Source organism: Lissotriton helveticus, chromosome 2_1, assembly GCF_964261635.1.
Source record: "Lissotriton helveticus chromosome 2_1, aLisHel1.1, whole genome shotgun sequence".
Taxonomy (NCBI): domain Eukaryota; kingdom Metazoa; phylum Chordata; class Amphibia; order Caudata; family Salamandridae; genus Lissotriton; species Lissotriton helveticus.
Genome location: NC_136059.1, coordinates 1,178,116,890 through 1,178,138,504, shown reverse-complemented (window position 1 = coordinate 1,178,138,504; position 21,615 = coordinate 1,178,116,890). Strand labels below are relative to the sequence as shown.

Below are 21,615 nucleotides of genomic sequence, written 5' to 3'. Positions count from 1 at the left end.
TGCCCTGTATTGTGCTTTGGCAACATCTGTGGGTTGGGCCACATATTCTTTTGTCTTTCATTTCAGGGAGTGCCTGCCTTCATCTGTGTTAGTTTCTTTTAATTGACTTTCCAAACCCAGTATCTCTGCTTCAAGACTTGCCAGTGGTACCTGCTTTTCTTTCTTGTTACCTGCAGCATAGCCTCTGATGACAGTTTTTAAGGCCTTCCACAGTGTCTGCGAAGACTACTGAATCTTCATTTTCACTGAAGTAAAGATCGGTTACTCTCACTAGTCTTTATTTTATCAAGGGAACCTTGAGATACCAAGGATTTATTGGGGCTACCCTTCCAATCTTTGACTCCCCTAATTCTATCAGGGCCCAGATAGGCCAATGATCTGATATTTCCCTAGCTATACGTCTAACATCAGTGACTCGCTCTAGCTGATCTGCTGGTGTGATGAAATACTCTATTCTAGACATGCTGTGGTGGGCACCTGAGTTAAATGTATATTGCTGCTCTATGGGATGGCATGCCCTCCAAATATCAATGAGTCCCATTGCTTCTATGAAATTATGAATCTGTGCATGGGAAGGCGGCAAGCTTTTTGGGGGCCAGCGATCAAGACCATCCGAGACAATTGAATTGAAACCTCCCCCCACAAGGAGTCTAACCTCCGGCAGAGCAAGCAGGAGGTCACCCAGGTCTCTAAAGGCTGAGGTATGGAGGCCGGGTGAAATCTACCCAGGTTATCCGTCCATGTGCGGTCAATCGCCAACTGGAAGCTTTTACGCATCATTATGCCCATTCGCCGAGATCCAGTACCGAACGCGAAGTGCACCACAAGCCGAAAGCCCCAAATGGTTAATACCTTGCAGGCGTTCCCTAACAAGTGTGTCTCTTGGAGTAGAATTACGTCGGACGAATGTTGCTTGACATATTGCAACACTATACCTCTCTTTAATTTATCGCCCAAGCAGTTTACATTCCAGGACAACAATGGAAGTCCCTGCTTTAAAAGAGGTTCCATTTCCAATTACAATAACAGTGTATTTGATCAATTCAGTCCATTCAGGCCTCTCGCATCCAGATATATCGCATCCAAACATCGAGTACTCCATTTCTATTGCCTCTTAGTGCAAAGTGTGAGAGCCCATTGGCCTGTTCCTGTCATACCAAGTCATCAGTATCTAAACTAAACAAAAAACACAACAAGCATCCCTTCCCCCATCTTGCAACCACATATTTCTCAATGCATCTTGTTATGTTTTTCCTCGACAGCGACGGAGTTGCTTGCTGACAGAAATCCCACCCCTCAACATCTTCCCATACCCCCACCCCACTCCCTGCATCCCTGCATGGCGGTGTTAGAACCTCCCGCCTCCCCAAATCTGCAGAGTGCCTATCGCCCACCCTTGGAACTATTGGTGCATGGACCAGCCGTCCACCCGTTCAGTATCAACTGTCAGAGAGAAAACCTTGTCAATATTAGAACTTCTTTGGCGACCCAATCTGTCCCTCATTAGTTACACTCCCAATTCTCTGTGAGGAAATAGACCATGCACTGTTCAACACCTTACTTGTTGGTTCACTTGGGGAGGTTAGGTCCACTTAGGCCGAAAAAAAGGGCGAGTGCATCACATCTTTAAATTATAACAGCATAAAGTACTGTGTAGTTATTTTGGGGTATCATCGGTCATTAGTGCACCACTGGATTCAGTCCGTGCATCTTGCTCAGCACGGGATTGCCCCAGTCTGTCACGTTGACTTTGGTGATTCCTCTTCCCCACAGTTTACCATCCTTTGAACCAGTCCCAAGCTTCATCAGGGGTAGCAAAGAACCAGACTTGTCCTTCTGCTTCCACACACAGTTTGGCTGGTAAGAGCATTGCGTATTTAACTCTCCTTTCACGCATGGCCTTCTTTATCTCGAGCAACTGCGACGTTGGTGCTTGATTTTGAGTGTGGAATTTGGAAAAAAGGTCACAATACTATTCTCAAATGCAGCAGGTGGTGCAATCCGGGCCGTCTGTAATATAATATCCCTGTCTCTATAGTTGACAATCCTTGCAACAATTGGTCTTGGAGGTGCTCTGGGCTTGAGTCTGCCTCCCGGCACTCTGTGTGCCCATTCGATTGTGAAGAATTTTGATAGCCTGGTAGGCTGCAAGCGGGTAGTAACCAGCTCCTCGACAAACAAGTCCGTTGCTTGCCCCTCTGCATGTTCCACCACTCCGAGAATTCGTATGTTATTTCGGCTAGCCCTTCCTTCTTAATCATCCAGTTTGTTCAGCCAACTTTTCGGTACAAGCCTACCCTCTTTAACTTTATCCAGCAAAATAACATCATTCCGCCCTCTTGGCAGGGATCAATTCTCGCACCAATCTTCAAGGGCGGGGACAAAAAATTCCCTGGAAATTACCGCCTCATAGCTCTTATTGACAACGAAGCAAAGTATTTTGCTGGGTTGCTTCTTAACTCATTTAGGGCATGGGCTGATGACCATTTTGTAATTCCTCCTAATCAAACCGGTTTTACAAGCAACACTGGCACCTCGGTCAATCTTATGACCCTCTCCTGCTTGATTGATCAGGCAGAGTTTAGTTCGTGCCCACTCTATATGGGATTCATTGATTACAAAGCCGCCTTTGACAATGTGAACAGAGCTAAGCTCTGGCAGAAGCTTCACAGACTAAACATCCCAAATGACCTTCTAAGAGCCATACAGCTTCTACATCAGGACACATGGGTCAGGATTAAGATTGGGGACGGCTCTAGACTATCACGCCCAATTCCGACGACAAAAGGCCTAAATCAAGGATGTGTCCTGGCCCCCATACTTTTCAATTTGTTCCTATCCGACCTTCCTGAAGCCTTAAACAAGGTAAATTCCCATGCTCCCAAAGTAGCTGGGTTCTCGTTGTCAAACCTTCTATACGCCGATGATGTGGTCCTTCTTAGTAAAACAAAGATAGGCCTGCAAAGACTCATGGACACTACCACCGAATATTCAAAGAAGAATGAGCTCCAGATTAACAACAAGAAGACAAAAAATTTGGCGGTACGTTCAGGAAAGGCTAAAAAGCTGGTTTGGGTTCTGAACCGGGAAAGCATTGCTGAATCTAACTGCCATAAGCACCTTGGTGTCCTTTTTAACAACAACGGCAGATACAAAACTCATCTAGAAGAACAAAAAAAGAATGGTGCTGTACTAGCTTTTGCAATTAGTTCCATACACAAGAAACTACTTGGCCCAACATTCGCTCCAACGAAGCAGGTCGCGCAGGCAAAAATTATTCCCACACTAACCTACGGAACTGCGGTCTAAAAGGATCGGACAGTGGCCAATTGGATAAAATTATCACAAAAATCTACAGAACAGTGTTCAAGCTACCAACTCAAACATCACCGGCCCAAATCAGGCTGGAACTGGGCATCTGCAACCAATCACTTGCCAGAGCCATGAGCTTTCTAATGTGCTGTCATAAATTGAGGTCATGGAAGGAAGGCAGCCTAGCTCAACATCTATGGGCCTGTCTTAACACGAACCTATGGCGAGCAGGGCAGGAATACTGGGAAAGAGGTTTAAGAACTTTATGCCTGAAAGATCTTTGGAGCATGCAAGTAAGCCAAAATGAGTTCAAGCGGCTAGTGAAAATAAGTACAAAAAAGCTCTCTTCAGTGGAAGAAAAGGCTCGACTAGCAAAAAGAAGTCATGGATGGAGGACCTTGCAATCTTATGTTCAGCTGATCCCACAGCAGTACCTAACCCTACCATTCACTGCACGAACAAAACTAAGTTTTTTAAAATTGAGAATGGGAGACATCAATTTGTCGTTTTACTTGCCAAAATGGAAAAGAGCTCACGGTCAGGAACACCGTTGACTTTGTGGGAACCACAAAGAAGACATAATACACATCCTATGCCTCTGTCCAAACCTGCTGAATGAAAGACCGTCCCTTTTAAGGAAACTCTGGAATATAAACATGGTTAGATCATGCAGAGCAGCAGTTTTGGCCTGCTTTGATCCTCAGAGCACCAAATTAAACTGTGCCCTAGTAAGGTTTTTGGATCACGGCAGCAAAAAAACTTTGTGAGGGGACCCAAGTCTGTGAACCTCCATCAGCATAACAACTTGGCAGGTTCCATCTGTCACCGTTCTCTGAAATGGACTCGAACTTACATTCTCTTTTATATGTATATTTTTATATATTTTTTTTAATCCTGTAACTTGCAAAGGTTTTTTAAATCACGCAATAAAGTCTTTAAAAAAAATAAAAAAGTTACAAGCCTGCAAGTCAGCCATTTGCCTTTTTGAGCATCGAAGTGTCTTTGACTAGGGAGCTGGTAGTAGATTTCACTTCTTTAATTCTAGTGTTCCTATTTCGCCTGTCAGCCCACATTAGAGAAACCTCAGTGGAGACAGCGTCAATTCTAGTTTCAAACGATGTTCTTACCGTTGTGATGTCCGTCATTATGTCTTGTAGGGTCAGTTCTCGCTAGCCATCCGTCCCCTGTAGTTTTTCTGATAGGTCCTCCCCGGCTTTCTCTTTCGGGCCCAATCCCTTTTGCTAGGCATATTTATCTAACTTAGCCTGCATGGCCAGTTTACCGCTTCTCCCCCAGCCATCTCGGGCCCTGGTAGGCTTTGGCGTTGTCAAAAGGGGAATATATGGTGCACTACACCTGGCTGTTTATCCAAAGTACATAGCTTGTCTCTGCCCCTCGGATTCTTCTGACCTTCTCCGCTGACACTTGGACAGGCCGTTCTCACATCTCCTCTGTATCACTGCGCTTAACATGGTTAGTTCATGTCTTGTGCCAAGATTAAAAAGTTTCCAGCCTCCCAGTCTTGCTTCAACAGTTACTGGGTCGCCGTCAACTGCCTGGCTCCTAGGCCGTTTGTCTTAAATAGACATAAATACTTCACAATTCAAAGTGCACTTTCGACTGCAACCCTTCCTGGTTCCCCTATGGTTATGTGCCAAGATAGGGGGGTGGGGAGCCAGCAATTACATCTGGTGATCAGACCGCAGCGACTTAAAAAATAAAGTTATTTCCGAACAGTCGAAGCAGCACGTTATATTTCAATTGAGGTACTCAGGGTAGTTTGCAGGTGATTGGCCGAGTGCCCCTGACACAGTTCGGATGTTATCTGAGACGCGCTCGGCCATTGCACCCCTCCATCGCGCTGCTGCTGTAATGTGGTGTCCCTCAATACACCTTAGTGGCGCAATCTCTTTCCGGGGGGCCTCAGAACCTAACGATGCTTTCAGTGACGCGGACAACCGAGCTGCGCCCACGTAGTGATTTGTTGGTTTATCCAACTAGACAAGAAAAAAGGCAGGTTGGCTCTTCCAGATTTTTATCATTATTATCAGGCAGCCTTCTATACATGGATCCATTCTCACCTGATAAAATTGTTTTTAAGATTGATGGTGCAGGAGCTAGGGGCACAGTTTAAATTTTTCGGAAATCTTGGAAGTGCCCCAAGAAAACTAGACATAGAATGCTGAAAGTAACAATGCTGAGTAAAAATGAATTTGATTTAAAATATAAGACTTTTGAAGGCACCCTTTTTTTCTCATACACACACAGAGGAGCATAGAGGGAAAATAGAACCTAGGTCGCCCTCCACTCATATAGTCATATCAACACTAATGTCCTTCTAGGCCTTTTCTAATTTCAAAAAGTGTACATCTTATCAGACTTAATCTTTTATTTATCTCCCCTTGCTTAATGATGTTAGGGGTAGAGAGTACACTATTTAATGGCCACTTTAAAAAAACACCATCCCACTATGACAGTCAACAAAAGGAACAGACAGTGACTCTATTGTGCCTACAAAAAGGTGTGAAAAGGCGAGATGGCGCCTCACGGGCGCACCACTATCGGGATATCTGGTTGGTACTCACCAGTGTAGCCCTGTTCTCATCATCGGTGTTCATCAAGCCTTAAATGAAAAAGTGTCCAAACAAAAATGTAATGTAAGTGCAGTTGAAGTGCAGTGAGAAAAAATAAATAATAAAAACCAAACCAAGCCCAAAAAGGTGTGCATTATAAAGTTAGGAATGCACGTAACCAATCATTTTATTCTTTAAACTTTGTGCAGCCTAACTGGTTAAGAAAGGAACAGGTTGCTAATCATGCAGCCCAAACCCACAAGCCACACACCTTTTTGTGGAGAAGTGTGGCTCACTGGTTAGAGGAGGCAGACCTGGAAGCAGAGGTCAGCCCGGGACCAGGGTTCAATTCCCGGCTCGGCGGGGTCTTGAGTCCTAAAATGTCCATGGACTCGACAATTCTCGCTCCAGTGCCTACTCGATTCATGGGTTCACACTCTACGACTCTGGGCAATAGCTTGCTTAATCTCCACAACGGCCCCTCGCGGCGGGATGCCTGGCTTTCACCTTGCGGATACCCTGCCGGGGTTATCTCACAGGGGAATACCAGGACGGGTTCCCTAAGCAAGCGCTTAGAAACCGCTTGGTGATTTGCGCTATATAAATTCCTGTACATTTACATTTACATTTACATTTTGGGCTTGGTTTGGTTTTTATTATTTATTTTTTCTCACTGCATTTCAGTTTTTTTTAAAAGTGGCCATTAAATAGTGTACTCTCTACCCCTAACATCATTAAGCAAGGGGAGATAAATAAAAGATTAAGTCTGATAAGATGTACACTTTTTGAAATTAGAAAAGGCCTAGAAGGACCCGGTCATTAGTGTTGATATGACCCTTTTTTTCTCTTCAGGATTGTGATATTTCAGGTTTGCGGATTCCTCAATCCACAATTGCGCTATGGAATAGATTGGGGTTTGCTACTGTAGCTGATTTCAGCATTAATGGCAGATGGAAGACAAGGGATAATGATATATAAGAGGAGCAGGAAATATATATATTAGTTGGTAACAAGATCTTTTCTTCTGTAGTTGCTTAGTGTAGTTAGAATCTCACTATATAAGCATTTTTGCACATACTATAGTGTTCCTTGTCTGATTGTTATATGCACTTTAGTGACTATATTCTGACTATGTGGTTAAAATATTTTCTACTTATTCGAATGAACTGGAATCGTGCTTCTAAATATGTTTGTGTTTTTACTGTACTTGTACACTTTGCACTTTAAATCTGTATGATTAGCAGATTATTTATTTTATAAGGAATCAAGTATTTTAATTTCAGGTTTTTTGCTTTGTTTTTTTTTTTAAATGACACCTAGCTAACCTGCTATTGTGTGAAACGATACTGTTTGTTTTGTACCACTCCTGGTGACAAATGTATTATTATTCTCTGAATTTACTAACTGATTCAAATAAATGAAATTTAAAAAAAAAAACCATTCTGGAATGCTAGTGAAATAATATGTGAGTCTTAAGTTTCTCAAGCAGAGGTGAGGAAACAGAAAACCTGACAGAGCAGAAATGATACTGAATGAAACATTTCAATACAGTGGCACCGAGAGGCCTTAATGATGTAGTTGAAATGAAATGTTTCATCAAGAAAGTGGTCAAGTACCTAACTGACTGGATGAAGATGCACACGTTTAAACCATTACTAAATTGATGTGCCACAAGCAAACTATTGTGTTGGTCAGATTTGAATTTAGGCGCCTACAAATTTGTATGTATTGTATAAGTGGAAATACCGTGATCCATGAGTATAAATTATTCAAGAATTAATGTTTTTCCGATACATTAGATTCAGATGCATAATGATGGTATACATGCGTAATGATGTTGACATTGTTTTATGTGTATTAACACATGAGGTATAGAGTCTAAAAACATCTGAGTTGTAAAGAATGTAATACATTCGAGAAATGAAATGTGAGGTAATTCGACATTCAGAGTTCCAGTAAACAGTAACAGCCTAATACCATCAAATACTGCTTTTTCCCTCAGGCGCACTTGCACTAACATGTTACACTTAATGCAAACATAAGATGCGGGTCACCATATAACATATGTGCAAACTTTGAAATTGGAGTCAATGAATGATTCATTTACACAAGATAGGTTAGATTGATTAGAGTAGAATGAGTTGAGTGGTACAGTCGCAGTAGCACCTTTGAGTATTATCATTTGTGGTTGAATTGTTTGACAATCATTTAGTTATGCCATACAGAAAGGATGGAGAAATTGTATGTTTTTGCCTAGAGAGAAGGACTCATGTGCGGAAAAGTGGGTGTTTTGCTGATGAGGGAATTCATGCCACAGCAGTGAGCACAGTGAAGTAATCCACACCCTCGGTTGTCATGGTTTGAAAAACTTTCCGTTTATCAACAATCACTTATGTGAAAGCTTTATTTGAGATACAATTAAACCAACACTGAGTAGCAAGAAGTCAGAAAGGCACCTAACTATGTAGACGTAAAGGAGAGGACAGATCAAATTCAACTAATAATGTGTGCTAATACAGTCACACTTAGGGTGTCCATTCTTTGTAAACAGATTCCCATCAGTCACCAACCGAGTCCGCCCTTCATCATCTGGGATCCTTTATACCATCAAAGTAGAGTGGAGTACCCACAGCTGACTGGCAGATGTCAAAGCCTGACCTAGCCTGTGGGGCTCAGTGGTTTAAGTATCATATGGGGTGTCCGATGGTGACGGAAAAGCAGTGCAAATATGTGAGAAAGTGTGAGTGAACAAGTGAATTACTAGGACTAGTAAAATTGGGTAGTAAAGGAGAAAGAAGACTTTAATATGCCCTCCTTCACTCCCAAATTAATAAAAAGTGCGAAGTGGCATCAACAAATAACCACTAGAGAGAATGGAAGGTCGACATGTTTCTGCAGACTAGATGGATCCAACAGGTATCCTGCTGCTTCTTCAGGACCATTAACGCTACTGCTACAAACAGTACGAAAAGGTAAACGATTACCTGGATATTAGTTATATCATCCTTCTCCTGGCTAAGTGGCAGGAGAGAAAAGCTCCACCTCACCTGGCTACAGCGCAGGTAAACGTAGCACCGCTCTGTCCGTCGGTACTCCGGACGTCCGTCCGGAGTACCGACGGACAGAGCGGTGCTACGTTTACCTGCGCTGTAGCCAGGTGAGGTGGAGCTTTTCTCTCCTGCCACTTAGCCAGGAGAAGGATGATATAACTAATATCCAGGTAATCTTTTACCTTTTCGTACTGTTTGTAGCAGTAGCGTTAATGGTCCTGAAGAAGCAGCAGGATACCTGTTGGATCCATCTAGTCTGCAGAAACATGTCGACCTTCCATTCTCTCTAGTGGTTATTTGTTGATGCCACTTCGCACTTTTTATTAATTTGGGAGTGAAGGAGGGCATATTAAAGTCTTCTATCTCCTTTACTACCCAATTTTACTATTCCCAGTAATTCACTTGTTCACTCACACTTTCTCACATTTTTAGCACTGCTTTTGAGTCACCATCGGACACCCCATATGATACTTAAACCACTGGGCCCCACAGGCTAGGTCAGGCTTTGACATCTGCCAGTCAGCTGTGGGTACTCCACTCTACCTTGATGGTAGAAAGGATCCCAGATGATGAAGGGCGGACTCGGTTGGTGACTGATGGGAATCTGTTTACAAAGAATGGACACCCTAAGCGTGACTGTATTAGCCCACATTATTAGTTGAATTTTATCTGTCCTCTCCTTTACATCTACATAGTTAGGTGCCTTTCTGACTTCTTGCTACTCAGTGTTGGTTTAATTGTTGATGTAGGGACAGTAGCATTGTTAGGTCATTAAACTTTCTCTAGGACCCTCCTCCTCCCTGTTATGTATATTTATTTGAGATACGCCTTGAACAGGGTCAGATTGGTATCACAATTAGGCCCGGGCACTCCTTATAAAAGGTGCCCACATTCCCGGATTGTGCCCTTGCATTACTCACTAATTGTTTAGTTCCATTGGGCACATGTTTATAGAAATGTTTGGTAATTTTAACATTTTATAGCTTATAGAGCCAGTAACGTGGGTAAAAACTAGATGCACTTATTTTTGACCTGGTGGGCATGGTGAAATCTAATAGTCCGCGGGCGACAACACCTGATCTGATGGGAATTTTAATATCCTGGCCTGTACGACCCGAATCTGGTATTGTTTCCTCAAATCAGTATGTATTTTAAACAGTAAATGTAAGGCAAATGCTCTTTATATTGATTTCCAAAGCTGCCTTAATGACCTGTGACTGACCGTCAAAATAACAAAGACAGAAAAGCCATGTTAAAAAGGAATAAGGTTTTTATTATATATAAAGATTTGTCTTTAATTATCATTCTCTGGCAATTGCAGCATTTTAAGAACATGAACAATGGCCGATATTTCTTTTAATGTTTTTTTAAGTTTTATATAGTGTGAACTGGTCCCACAGGCCTTAGATCTACTTACATGAACACCAGTTGTGTTAGAGGAGATCAAAATATTTTTTATTTATCAGCCTCAGGACATTAAGTGATTCGCCCAGAACCACAGGCTATTGAGCTAACACCGGAACTCCAACATAACTCCTGAGTTCCAAAGTTGGCATCTCCGGTCAAAGTAACCTCACAGCTAGGCCTATGCAAACACACTGGTACCCCCTCCCCCACACACTCCTTACACTCAGTGCAGAAAGACACTGGGGCTAAGAAGACAACACCTGGCCCAGAGTAAAGCCCCTGAATACTGTCTCCCTCTCCGTCCACCAACGCCTGAGTATGATGTGATGGCCCAGTGGAGAAGGGGCCGCCAAAAAGACAGTGCTTTTGGGCTGAGTCAAACTCAAGTGGGTGAAGTGAGAATGACCCTGCAGCCAGAGCAACAACTGACCCCCAGACAGGCTGCTTACCACTCACCCCCTCCCCATCCCACTATAGCCTCAGGGCTATGGACTGGCAGAGGAGGAAGGAAGAAAAGAACAAAGCTTCTAGACCGACCTCGGAGGTGGGGGGGTGGGTGCAATGGGGACTGAGGTGAAGATGGGCCATTGGTCATTATCACCTGACACTGAACTCCCCAGTGAGGCTGCTTTACTCTTCCTCTCTTGTCTCTGATCGACAGCCCAGCAGGGGAGAAGGAACACTGATTTGTCTGTGCAGACCCCCAGGTGGTAGGCTGAGATCTGCTATAGCAAGCCTAGTGATGCAGGTCCCTGCCCTGACAGTCAGCCTGCCTTACAATACAGTGGCCTGGCTGGGGGGCTGGTGAAGATAGCAATGTTCTGTGGACCGGGTGACAGAGAGCATAAAAAAAACGGCCCACGGGTGACACTTAGGTGCTGACCCATCGGCCAGTTTTCAACTGCTCGACTACACAATCCGACTCTGGCACTGAACCTACGTAACACCAGAGCAATTTGGTTGTTTTAAACTAATATTTGCGGAAAGATCACAGTGGATAGGAGCATTTCATTTTTTTTAATAAGCATGGGAGGATATGAGCACATTTTACTTGTTGAAACTGATGATATTTGTTTGGGATATGCAACATCAAATGGTGTCCATGTGAAAAACAAACACTGGTGGGTGAGACTGGTAAAAAGGTTTACTAAAGTATACAAACAAATGGATGGATGGAATGCTTGAATCAATTTCAGTCACTGGGAATTACTAGGGCTGTATTCCAGTGCATCAATATTTTACACAACATGCCACCTCAGTTTGGGTCCAGTTATATGCAAATCAGTCTTGATCCTTCTTCAATAGGAACAGTACAACAACCCGAACTGCCAAGCCGGGTCCTCCCTGAACCGGGACACAAGCAACCTAGGACAGGTTTGGCCCTAGTTTGGGTTTATCAGCCAGGTACAGCTTGGTTTTAGGGTCACAGAAAAGAGGCTTGGCATGGTGAGATGCCTGGCAGTCATACATTTAGGGTACTGGTTTAGTAGCGAGTGATTACTACTTTTTACCGGAGTGCCCATTTGTAGACTAACAACATGACTGTGGTTTCTTAGGCACATGTCCAGATAGGGTTGTTTACAACAATGTAATTGACTTACTGACAAGCAAAAGTGATATTCGATTTTTACAATCGATAAATTTCATGAATAGCATCAAAATAGTTCTGAATTAACATATAACATCCATGAATTGTGTTGTACACTAGACAGATTTTTGCAAGTTAGACTACAGAAATTTAAACTGCAAGGGAGTGCAGTGTTTCTACCTCCCTATCTGTCACATCTGTCTTCTCTTTCTACACTTGGTCAATCCCAATTTCCAGTCACCAGTGGTGTCATAGTACTCTCTACTACATAGTGTGGCCAGTACTGGGAATAGTTTTTCTGGGTAGTGCACGGTAAAAATGAATGATAAGATGAATCGCTTTGAATCTGTTTCAAATAATTAGAGTAATTAGTAACAACACAACAAAACACAACCCTGCTATGCCAATATTGTGTGCTTACCTTCAAAGTCAACATCCCCTACTAACTTTGCTTTTCCTGTTGCTGGGTCATCGATGTGGTTAATACCCACATCAATAACAACAACGCCTTCTTTTACCATGTCACCAGTAATCAAATTTGGGATACCTACAAAAATGGAAACAAATTTTAAATATACATAAACATTAGAGCAATAGCCCACTAGTGCAAGCTCTATGTTTCATTACAACAAGAAAAGCTTGTTCATATATATTCAAGGAATGGCTAGGTTAGCCATTTGGAGCACAATCCAAGCACATAGAACAGATCCTGTCTTATACCATTTTATTCCTTCAGAACTCTGACATTGATGTGTATCACATACATATTATAAATATAAATTCCAATTACCTTCTCTGATTCATTTTATTTGTAATCCAACCTCCACCAAAATGTCATCTCGGAAAAAAAATGAATATAACAACAAATATAGCATAAATGAAACTCATACACATATCGCAATTCATATATGCTTAGCACTTGGAAGGAATTTATAGTTTATTGCTCTATAATGCATTTTTTAGCATCCAGAAACGATGCTGTGAGGTTCTGGGTGTATTATATGATATAGCTGTGGGGTTTCATAGTGGAATACACTTGCAAAACACTGTCTTGGGTGCAGTCAGGCTCGTTTGCAAACCTTAAGCGCAACTCTGGGTAGCTGTGGCTTTGAGCGACAAGGCATAGCACACTTTTGTGATGGAGGCCTCTGAGTGCTACAGGCTCTAACACCAACACAAGTAGTCCTTTCTAGGATTTCACTGTGGAAGACTTCTGATCACAAAAGTGCATTATAAGCTCCTGGCTGACGTCCAGAATCCTGTTTGCTTTTTTCATAAACTCAGCCATTCTGGAGCGAAGGCCTAATACATAGTCAAGTATATCCTATTTGGGCTCTTTGAGAGGTCTCTCCCAACCTTCTATTACTAACCATAAAAGGTGCCCAAACAGTAGCTCAAAAGGGCTGAAACCAACTCCTTTTTGGGGAACCTACCTGTATGCAAACAGTGGGCATGGCAGGAGAATATCCCATCTCCTGAGTTTCTCAGATAAGCCCATAATCATGTAATGTATTTCATGGTCATGTTAAATCTTTCAACTAGGCCATTTTCGTGGGGATGGTATGAGGTAGTGAATTTATAGATGACTCCACACTCATCCCACATTGCTTTTAGATAGACTGACATGAGGTTTGTGCCCCTATCTGAAATGATCTCCTTAGGGTACCCTACTCGGGTAAAAATCACAAGTAGAACTTTAGCCACTGCAAGAGCAGTGACTGTCCTAAGGGGAATGGTTTCTGGATATCTGGTGGCATGGTCCACTACCACCAGGATAAAAAATGTCATGATGCAGTAGGTGGGTCTCGGGATGAACAATGTCCTTCCCCACCTTCTCAAAGAGAGCCCCCACCACAGTTTGTTATATCAGGGGAACCTTTGGCTTGTTTTAAACTCACAAGAGAGAGGACTGCGAAAAACAGGGCCAAGGGTGTAAACCTAGTTTGAATTGTTAGGTTCCTGTCCCCTGTTCTATCTAAAAGTCTTTACTAAGCGAGAAGAAAAGAGAGAAGGAAAATCAAAAGATTTCCTAATACTGCCCTCACCCACTAAGCAGTGGCATGCTTCATCATAGGGCCGCTGCAGACGCCCAGGTGCGGACCAATTCACTGGATGAACTGTTTTTTTTTATAGTGGTGAGGGAGATAGTTAAAAGAAAGAAAAAGAAATGAATTTAGCGATAGGGAGGAATATTCCCTTAAGAAGGGATCTCAAGTGCAGAAAAATAATAGAATACAACTGTCTGAGATACCTTTATGATACCTTTATTCTTGGTTCCCCTTGGCAGGATTAAAAATAAAGTGATCTGGGGATATACAGGAGGGGTGACTGCCCCTAAATCCCCACTGCAAGTACCAACATGTTTCAGCCTCCCAATCTAGCCCCATGGGTCATCAAGGCCTTATTCAGGTTGTAGATGCCTTGGTTTGGATGGTCTTGACCCTCACTGTGGTCTTTATAGCACTCAGGATTATTTATGATGAAAAAAATCTCTGCTGCACCTTCTACTTTTCCAGTAGGGTATACATTTTCTGTAAGGAAGACAAAACATACAGATTCTGTTTCGCTCCCCTTCAAAAAACGATCTTCATATTGTTACCATTAATTCTCTCTGGTACACCTCTGTATTGTGCTTTTTTTCTCGCCTATGTGGTTGATCCACTAAAATTAAAAGCATTCTCATGCAATTAAAAATACACAGACAACCGTGAAATTGTGTGGACACTTGATTTCCCAAGTCTTTTAAAACGTGGACACTCTCTCTCTTGCACCCATTGTATAAAGCACAGAGGAAAAAAGAACCCCGATATTGGAGTGAATCAAAAGTACGTCTTAGCCGAGTTTAAGAGTAATTCTCTGAACCCGGGACCGTCCTGGGAACGCTGTCTTATTGTCAAACTCTACAGGCAGAAACACAAGATGAGGTCATTTTTCAAACTCTGTAAGTATTGCTATCCGGCTACCTTATTGGGTACCAAAATCTGTTGTTCTCTCGGATTGCCCTTGCTATTAACGTATGAGTACGGCCCCCTCTTTTCTTTTCATAAAAGGCTCATTGTCCCCTTCCTAACCCTATTTGTCACTTCACAATGAATTTTCAAATCGGCAATCCAGTCCCAGAACTCCCAGTCCCTACTTACCAGATTGCAGATTGTACAAAATGTGGCGGCTCGCTTGGCCCTAAAAAAACACCTTGCACCTCCTCTGGTCCATTGCTTCAACTACTTAACTGGCTCCCCATCCGCCAGAGAATTAATTTTAAGCTTTGTTGCCTCACCCATAAAGCTTTATATGGTGCGAGCCCCAGCTACCTTAATGATAAATTTTAAATCTACTGTCCGAATCGTTATCTTAGATCGGAAGGTAAAGGGTTGCTGGTGGTCCCCCGGTTTAAGAAGTTTAGAACCAGAGGCAAACCCGTTGTCCATCTAGCCTCAAAATTGTGAAATACCCTGCCCGAGGAACTGCGCAAATACTCCAATTTACTCTGTTTCAGGAAACTCCTGAAAACAGCATTGTTCAGAGCTTAAACCTGTCTGCCCATGTTTATCTGACTTATCTGCTTCTACAGCGCGGAGATACCCCTTTGGGGGTGATTCCTGGGCTTTACAAATCCCAATACAAATAAAAATACAAATACAAACTCCCTTATTTTTCACTGGTATTTATAGTATTAATGGCACCAAGAGATGATTTCTCTCCTCTCGTAGTGTGGAAAATTAGTACGGTTTGGTAAACATTATCTGCGCCATCTTGCCTTTTCCCCTGATGCCACACTTTTGTCGTGTGCACCCGCCATTTTAGGTGCCCCGATCAGAACCACCCTCCGCACGCCACCGGCCCCCAGCATAGCCCTTCACCCTCGCAAAGCCTGCATGCTGACAACCCCCCCCACTCTCACATGCCTTGGGTCATAAACCCCTCTCCAGCGCAGCTCTGCCTCAGAACCCCATCCTGTTCCCAGCGTGACACCTCCCCTCATTCCTTTAATGGTCCCAGGTCCTTTTGATACAAACCCCCCCTTTCATGTGTGCCCGTTTGTCTTCCTCGTTCCCAGGCCGACACCTAGCTCTGCCGATACTGTTTATTGCCCCTCCCCGTACAGTAGAAAGCTTCCCTCATCACAGGACCCCCGAGTTGATCAAAGCCCCCACCCTATGAGATCCGATCGAACCCCCACATTCCGTGAATCGGCGGAATGTCCTGCTGCGCGATAATCATCACCTGTTGTGACCGGGGTGGGGACTTCTACTGTATATGTGTGTGGGAACGGGCTTGAAGCGGGGATTCCGAGAATGTCTTTCCGTACATCAAAGCATTGCCAAGAATGTGTCGTATGTAATAAAGCAATAAACCTGTGTATAAGAGGCCAGGCCTTAGAGATGCGGTTAGAGCACCTCGTGACGATACCTGCTGTCTGAACCGATGTGTTCTCCTCCGGAGAGAATAAACCTTGTTTCCTGCCTTCCCGTCTCCAGCGCCTGCCTCTTCATTGATTAATATTTTGTGGGTTAAAGAGGCGATACCGCCGGGCAAATATCGATTGTCCTTGACCTAGATTTCACAATTGGCGCCCAACGTGGGGCCCATCAGTGACTCGTGGATCCAGTGGGAGAGGTCCTGACGACAGAGTGAACGACTGCAACGATCGGGAGAGCTCTTGCCCAATAGACCCTCGTCTGGCAGCCGATCATCCGAACTTCACTAGCTCCGAACAGACCTCTCTCGAGTGATCTACGGTCCTGACTGGGAACCATCAGGAGTGCTGCGAGGAATACGAGGAAAAGAGGACGATCGGGCGCTGGATTCGGAAGACAAGAAACTGTCCATACGGTCCGGGTAAGGTCGTGTAGACACGACAAATTGCGAAATAATTGTTTAATTGTTCAGAAAATACTAGTATTACTCTTTGTTGACTTATTTGGAGATTCACTGTCTGCACACGGAGAAACAGTAGGCTCTTTCTCTTTGCAAACAGTGAAGGATAGGTAATGCAGCCGTCGTGCCTATCTTTCTCCCCCACTGATTGATTATTTATTAACGGATTATTTTTCGGGAGATCCCCTCTCCCTCACTGATTAACTGTTTTTACCCCGAACTACTGTTCGCGGATTGTTTTCTGGAGATTCTCTGTCTGCAAACAGGAAAGAACAGGTTCCCCTTTGCAGATAGTGAAAGGGTAGAGGACGCAGACCTTTGCGGGCCTACTTATTCTCCCCACTGGTCGTATAGTAATTGTTTTGTTATTGGTTCATGAGGTATTCACTGCCTGCAAACAACGTAGAATAGAAATATTCTGTCTAGTCTTTGCACGCAGTGATAAGATAGGCAGTGCTGACTTTTTGTCCCTCGATTGTGAGCCGTCATGTCTGTCTTCTCCCCACTGGTTGATAGCTGGTTCAGCCCGGACCGTTTATTAGAGGTGGATCATCTAGCTCCGCTGGAAGGCACCCCTAATAAAGACATGTTCATAAACTATGGATTAGTTACCATAGCCTATAGTAAACTGTGGCACAGGTATACCAAAGAAAATCAAGAGAAACAGTGGCCACTGATAGGATCCTTCGATCTTGATAAAATAGAAACGTTAGAAATAGCTCTTTGTAATAATAAGACAACGCCTATTATGCTCGACAGTCTCGGTATGTGGCGCAAAGAAGCAATGCAACGAAAGAAAAGAGACGAGGACAGAGCAGGTAAAGGAATATATCAACAGGACAACCCCAGGACACAACGTCCCGAAAGTAATCCCCCGACACTACGCACAGGACGGCCAGACTTAGGGCAAAACCAATGTGCTTTTTGTAAATATGCCGGGCACTGGAAAGCCCAATGTCCGACTCTACTGAACGAGAGTAGGAACAGAGGACCGACAGGAAGAACAGGCCGGCTGAAAGGGAAAAGGCGCGAGACAAAGATGAATCAGACTGACATGGACAGGCCAGATAGAACCACCACGTTCGATTATGCCCGATGGCACAGATTTCGCCAGGCCGATTTCAGCGACATGTTCGAGTCCTCATAGATCGAACAACGCTAAGACGGGAAACCCAGTCTAGCTCTAAATTCAGAACAATAAGTATGCGCAGCATACAGAAAAAGATAATTATGGCCAATAACTGTTTTATGTTTGTCTTGGGTCTTTGTACATAATACTTGTACTGTCTCTCCGTCTGAGTTTGTGTGTACGTGATGCATGAATCTACGTCATCCCTCTGCCTGTGTTTCCGTGTTACTTAACTTCTGTTAACAGAAGCTTTAGCATGAAACAACCTGGAAAGAAAGGAATGGGAAAACGAAATCAGTAGGCCACTGATGAACATGAACTTTTATTTAACATAACGAGCAAGAAATAAGAACAATACGTAATAATAACACCTATTAATGCCCTAACAACAGGAAACGTTAGAAATAAGAACGGTAAACTGTAGAAAATGAAAGTCAGCAGAACATCCGCCCCCCCCCACTCTGGAAACTTCCAAGATAGGGCAGGGTTGCGGCTACGCCCAGCCGGCAGCAACCCATATAAGGCGGGTCCTGCTGCCAACAGTCGGCCAGGAAACCGTAACATAGGGTGGAGCCGGAGGAGAGACAGGGGCCAGCGGGACCCAGCCAGGGGATCGCCTTGACCACACTGGAGAGTTGTAGGGGGGGGATGTCTATGTCCTCGACCCTCCCCTCTCTCCCCCAGTCCGGCCGCGGTGGCGCGTGGGAGTTGCAGGTAGTCCCGCCACATGCTCTCCCGGTCCGGCCACCAATGGCCAGGGACCGGGGCCAACTGGATCCGGCTGCAGCCGATGAGCCAAGGAACCCGTTCAAGGGGCCAGAGCAAGGGGCGTCCGGCCGACATCCACCGGAAGCCCGGCCCAGAGACGGACGGGACACTTCTTTCTTTTCTCCTCCGTAACGGCAGCAGCAACACGCCAGGTGCCACTTCTTTCTTGAATAATGGCTGCGACAACTCTGGGGGGGGGATGTCTTGTACATACCTCCGCGAAAATTAGTCCAGGTCGGGCTGGGAGGGAGAGGCGGCGCGGACGAGCCTCTCCCACCTCCACAGGTAGGAGGCTTCCCAGCCCCAGTCTGGCCATCACAAATACCTCTGCAGAAATTTGTCCAGATTGGGCTGGGAGGGAGAGGCGACGCGGAAGGGCCTCTCCCACCTCCCCGGATAGGAGGTTTCCCAGCCCCCGGCCCAGCGCCGAACTCCTCCAGCCAGGCGGTGCCAATACCTGCGCAGCACCGAACATACAGCGGTGGCGCCAATACCTGCGCAGCACCGAACATGCCATGGTGGCGCCCCAGTACTTGCGCAGCACCGAACATGCGCCGCGGGTGGCCATACTTCCGCAGCACTGGGCATGGGACTTGTGGAGCACGGGATGTGGAGAGGCCATCGTGCATGCCCATGAAAGAGAGCGGCATGGAGTGCACCGGGAGAGGGAGACGGCGCGAACGAGTCTCCCTCGCCCCCCCAGGTGGGGGCACCACAGCTGCACCCTAGCCGAATGTCCTGCTTCCACAACACGGAGTTCCATTTCCTTTTTCCCCAAAAGGGTCTCTTCCACTCTTGCAGACTCGACGAGGGAGGGACTGCTGCAGGGCCTCAAAATGGCGTCTGGGTCTCCTGGAAGGCGGGTCTAGGCCGCTAGAGTAACTTTGACCAGCAATGTAACTCGGACGCTTGTCCACCGGGGCACGAGCCCCCACCTCCGACAGCATCTCCACAGCCTTGAAGATTCTACAAAAGTCCCCGGAGCCCTCGGCCCCTGCAGGCTTCCGGTGAGGGACAACTGCCTTGATCGCTAACGAAAAGCATGACATAGCCACTCCTTCTGTTAGCATAAATTCTTGAACTGCCGAAAAGGACTCTGGTCCAACTGCCGGTTGTAGGAAACATTTTTTTCCCTGATGCTACTTCCGGACTAACCCGGCCCCGCCCAAAATGGCGCCGGTATCAATAGGAACTTACGAACACCTCGTGGTGTTTTTAGCTAAAAAGACTCGATGTTCTGAAATATGTATATGATCCTTTGTACACTTGACGAAAAAAAGGGAGGGTTCACTCGACGAACATGTAAAAGGGCCCCGTGAAAACTGTTTTTTTCAAACGTACAATTTATTATGATGTTTATTGTAGCCGATACATAACCTCGCTTACGACACACGCACACGGTATACATATAGGAAATTTGATTACAACTAGTCCAACTGTGCTTCCAATTATGAAATGAATGCCCCTTGATCCCTCAACTATTTGATAGACGTTTTTAGTTCCCTGCAAATGAATGAATAAAACTTTTTAACATGTTTTTAATCCTACAAAATAGCCCCCCCCCCTACTGTACGCACTTTAGCCATTGCCGTGTTCGGCCAACCGAGATCGCACTGTCATATCAACATGCTGAACGATTGTGCAAATAAAGGTTTTTCAAACTATGAACGGGTATTGCATGTTTTTAAATGTGGGATCAGCGGGAGAGTTTTTCTGTGCACCCTACTTTGCTCTCTCTTTAAGGTTACTAGAAGATGGTTGCCCAGCCCCGGATGGAGGATCGAATATAGGACACGATACTCTGCCTCCAAATATGCGACTGGCTCAGGAACTAACGCATGGAGAAGGACCTCGACTTCCGAGGATGGGTAAAGTGAGGCGGTGTAAATGATAGAATGTTATAAAGGTACGGCACTCAAAGGTACTAGGGAACAGAGTTGGCCGAAGTGCCGATATGCCTTAGAACATCACAGCGTTGGAAAAGATTTAAGGATCCCGATGGCTAGATATGTCTATAAACTAGATACCTCACACTAAATGTTTCCCTATACACAGCCTATGATGTCCCATTCGAACCGTCTCCCTCATGAACTACCTATCGCTCGCCATTCCTGCCACACTACCCCGCCCCTCTCCCTTGGCTCCAGAAACCAAAACCCCAGGGATTCTATCCCGAGGAGATAAGACGAGTATGAGGTAAGTAAAAGACTTTCGTACCCGTGCTTTTGATATGCTCGAATGTTGTCCCCCCTCCCTTCCCCTCTTTTTCCTCCCCCTGCAGGTTACATTGGAATCACGACTGAGGTATGGTGAAGATCCGAGGCCTCGCCATGTCTGATACACGAAGCGGACTAACGTTGCCAGATGGCACCTAAGCACACCCACAAACTACTCTTGTAACGAAAGAGCCAAGATGTTGATGATATGATAAAACACGGTCACCCCTATGCCGTGTTGCGTGAATGGGCGCGTGTCACGTATGTCTGAAACTATGCCGTGTTGCGTGAATGGGCACGTGTCACGTATGTCTGAATCTATGAGAAAATGTTTTTGTGCGACTGAGATGTTGCCTTGACTGATCGGAGGACCGAGAGTGCGAGAAGTGCGATACAATGGTGTCTTTTGCTCGATGCATGTCCCCTGTACCCGACCTAATGCTCGTCCGTCCCAAACTGCATGCTTTCAAAATTCTAACACAGACCCGTAATGTCTTAGGTTGTGTAATGCGCTGAATAGCCTATCTTAATACACGGCCACTCCCCATGTCGCACGTGTACTATTTTGCCTGTTGTTGCACATCTCTCTCTCTCTCTCTCTCTCTCTCTCTCGCTCTTCCGAACGACTAGCACCTAAATTGGCAAACCGCCACCCCTAGTGCACCACCCAATTGGCTCCAAATACCGCAAGTAT

General features: G+C 44.9%; 1 protein-coding gene across 1 annotated transcript in view; it reads right to left on the bottom strand.

The window, feature by feature from the left end:
- The window catches only part of MTHFD2L (methylenetetrahydrofolate dehydrogenase (NADP+ dependent) 2 like), a 468,280-nt gene that overhangs the window by 76,212 nt on the left and 370,453 nt on the right, over positions 1-21,615 (bottom strand). The window contains exon 7 of the mRNA XM_078677826.1: positions 12,352-12,477. Within this exon, the coding sequence (XP_078533952.1) occupies positions 12,352-12,477 (126 nt within the window). The remainder of the gene's footprint in view (positions 1-12,351; positions 12,478-21,615) is intronic.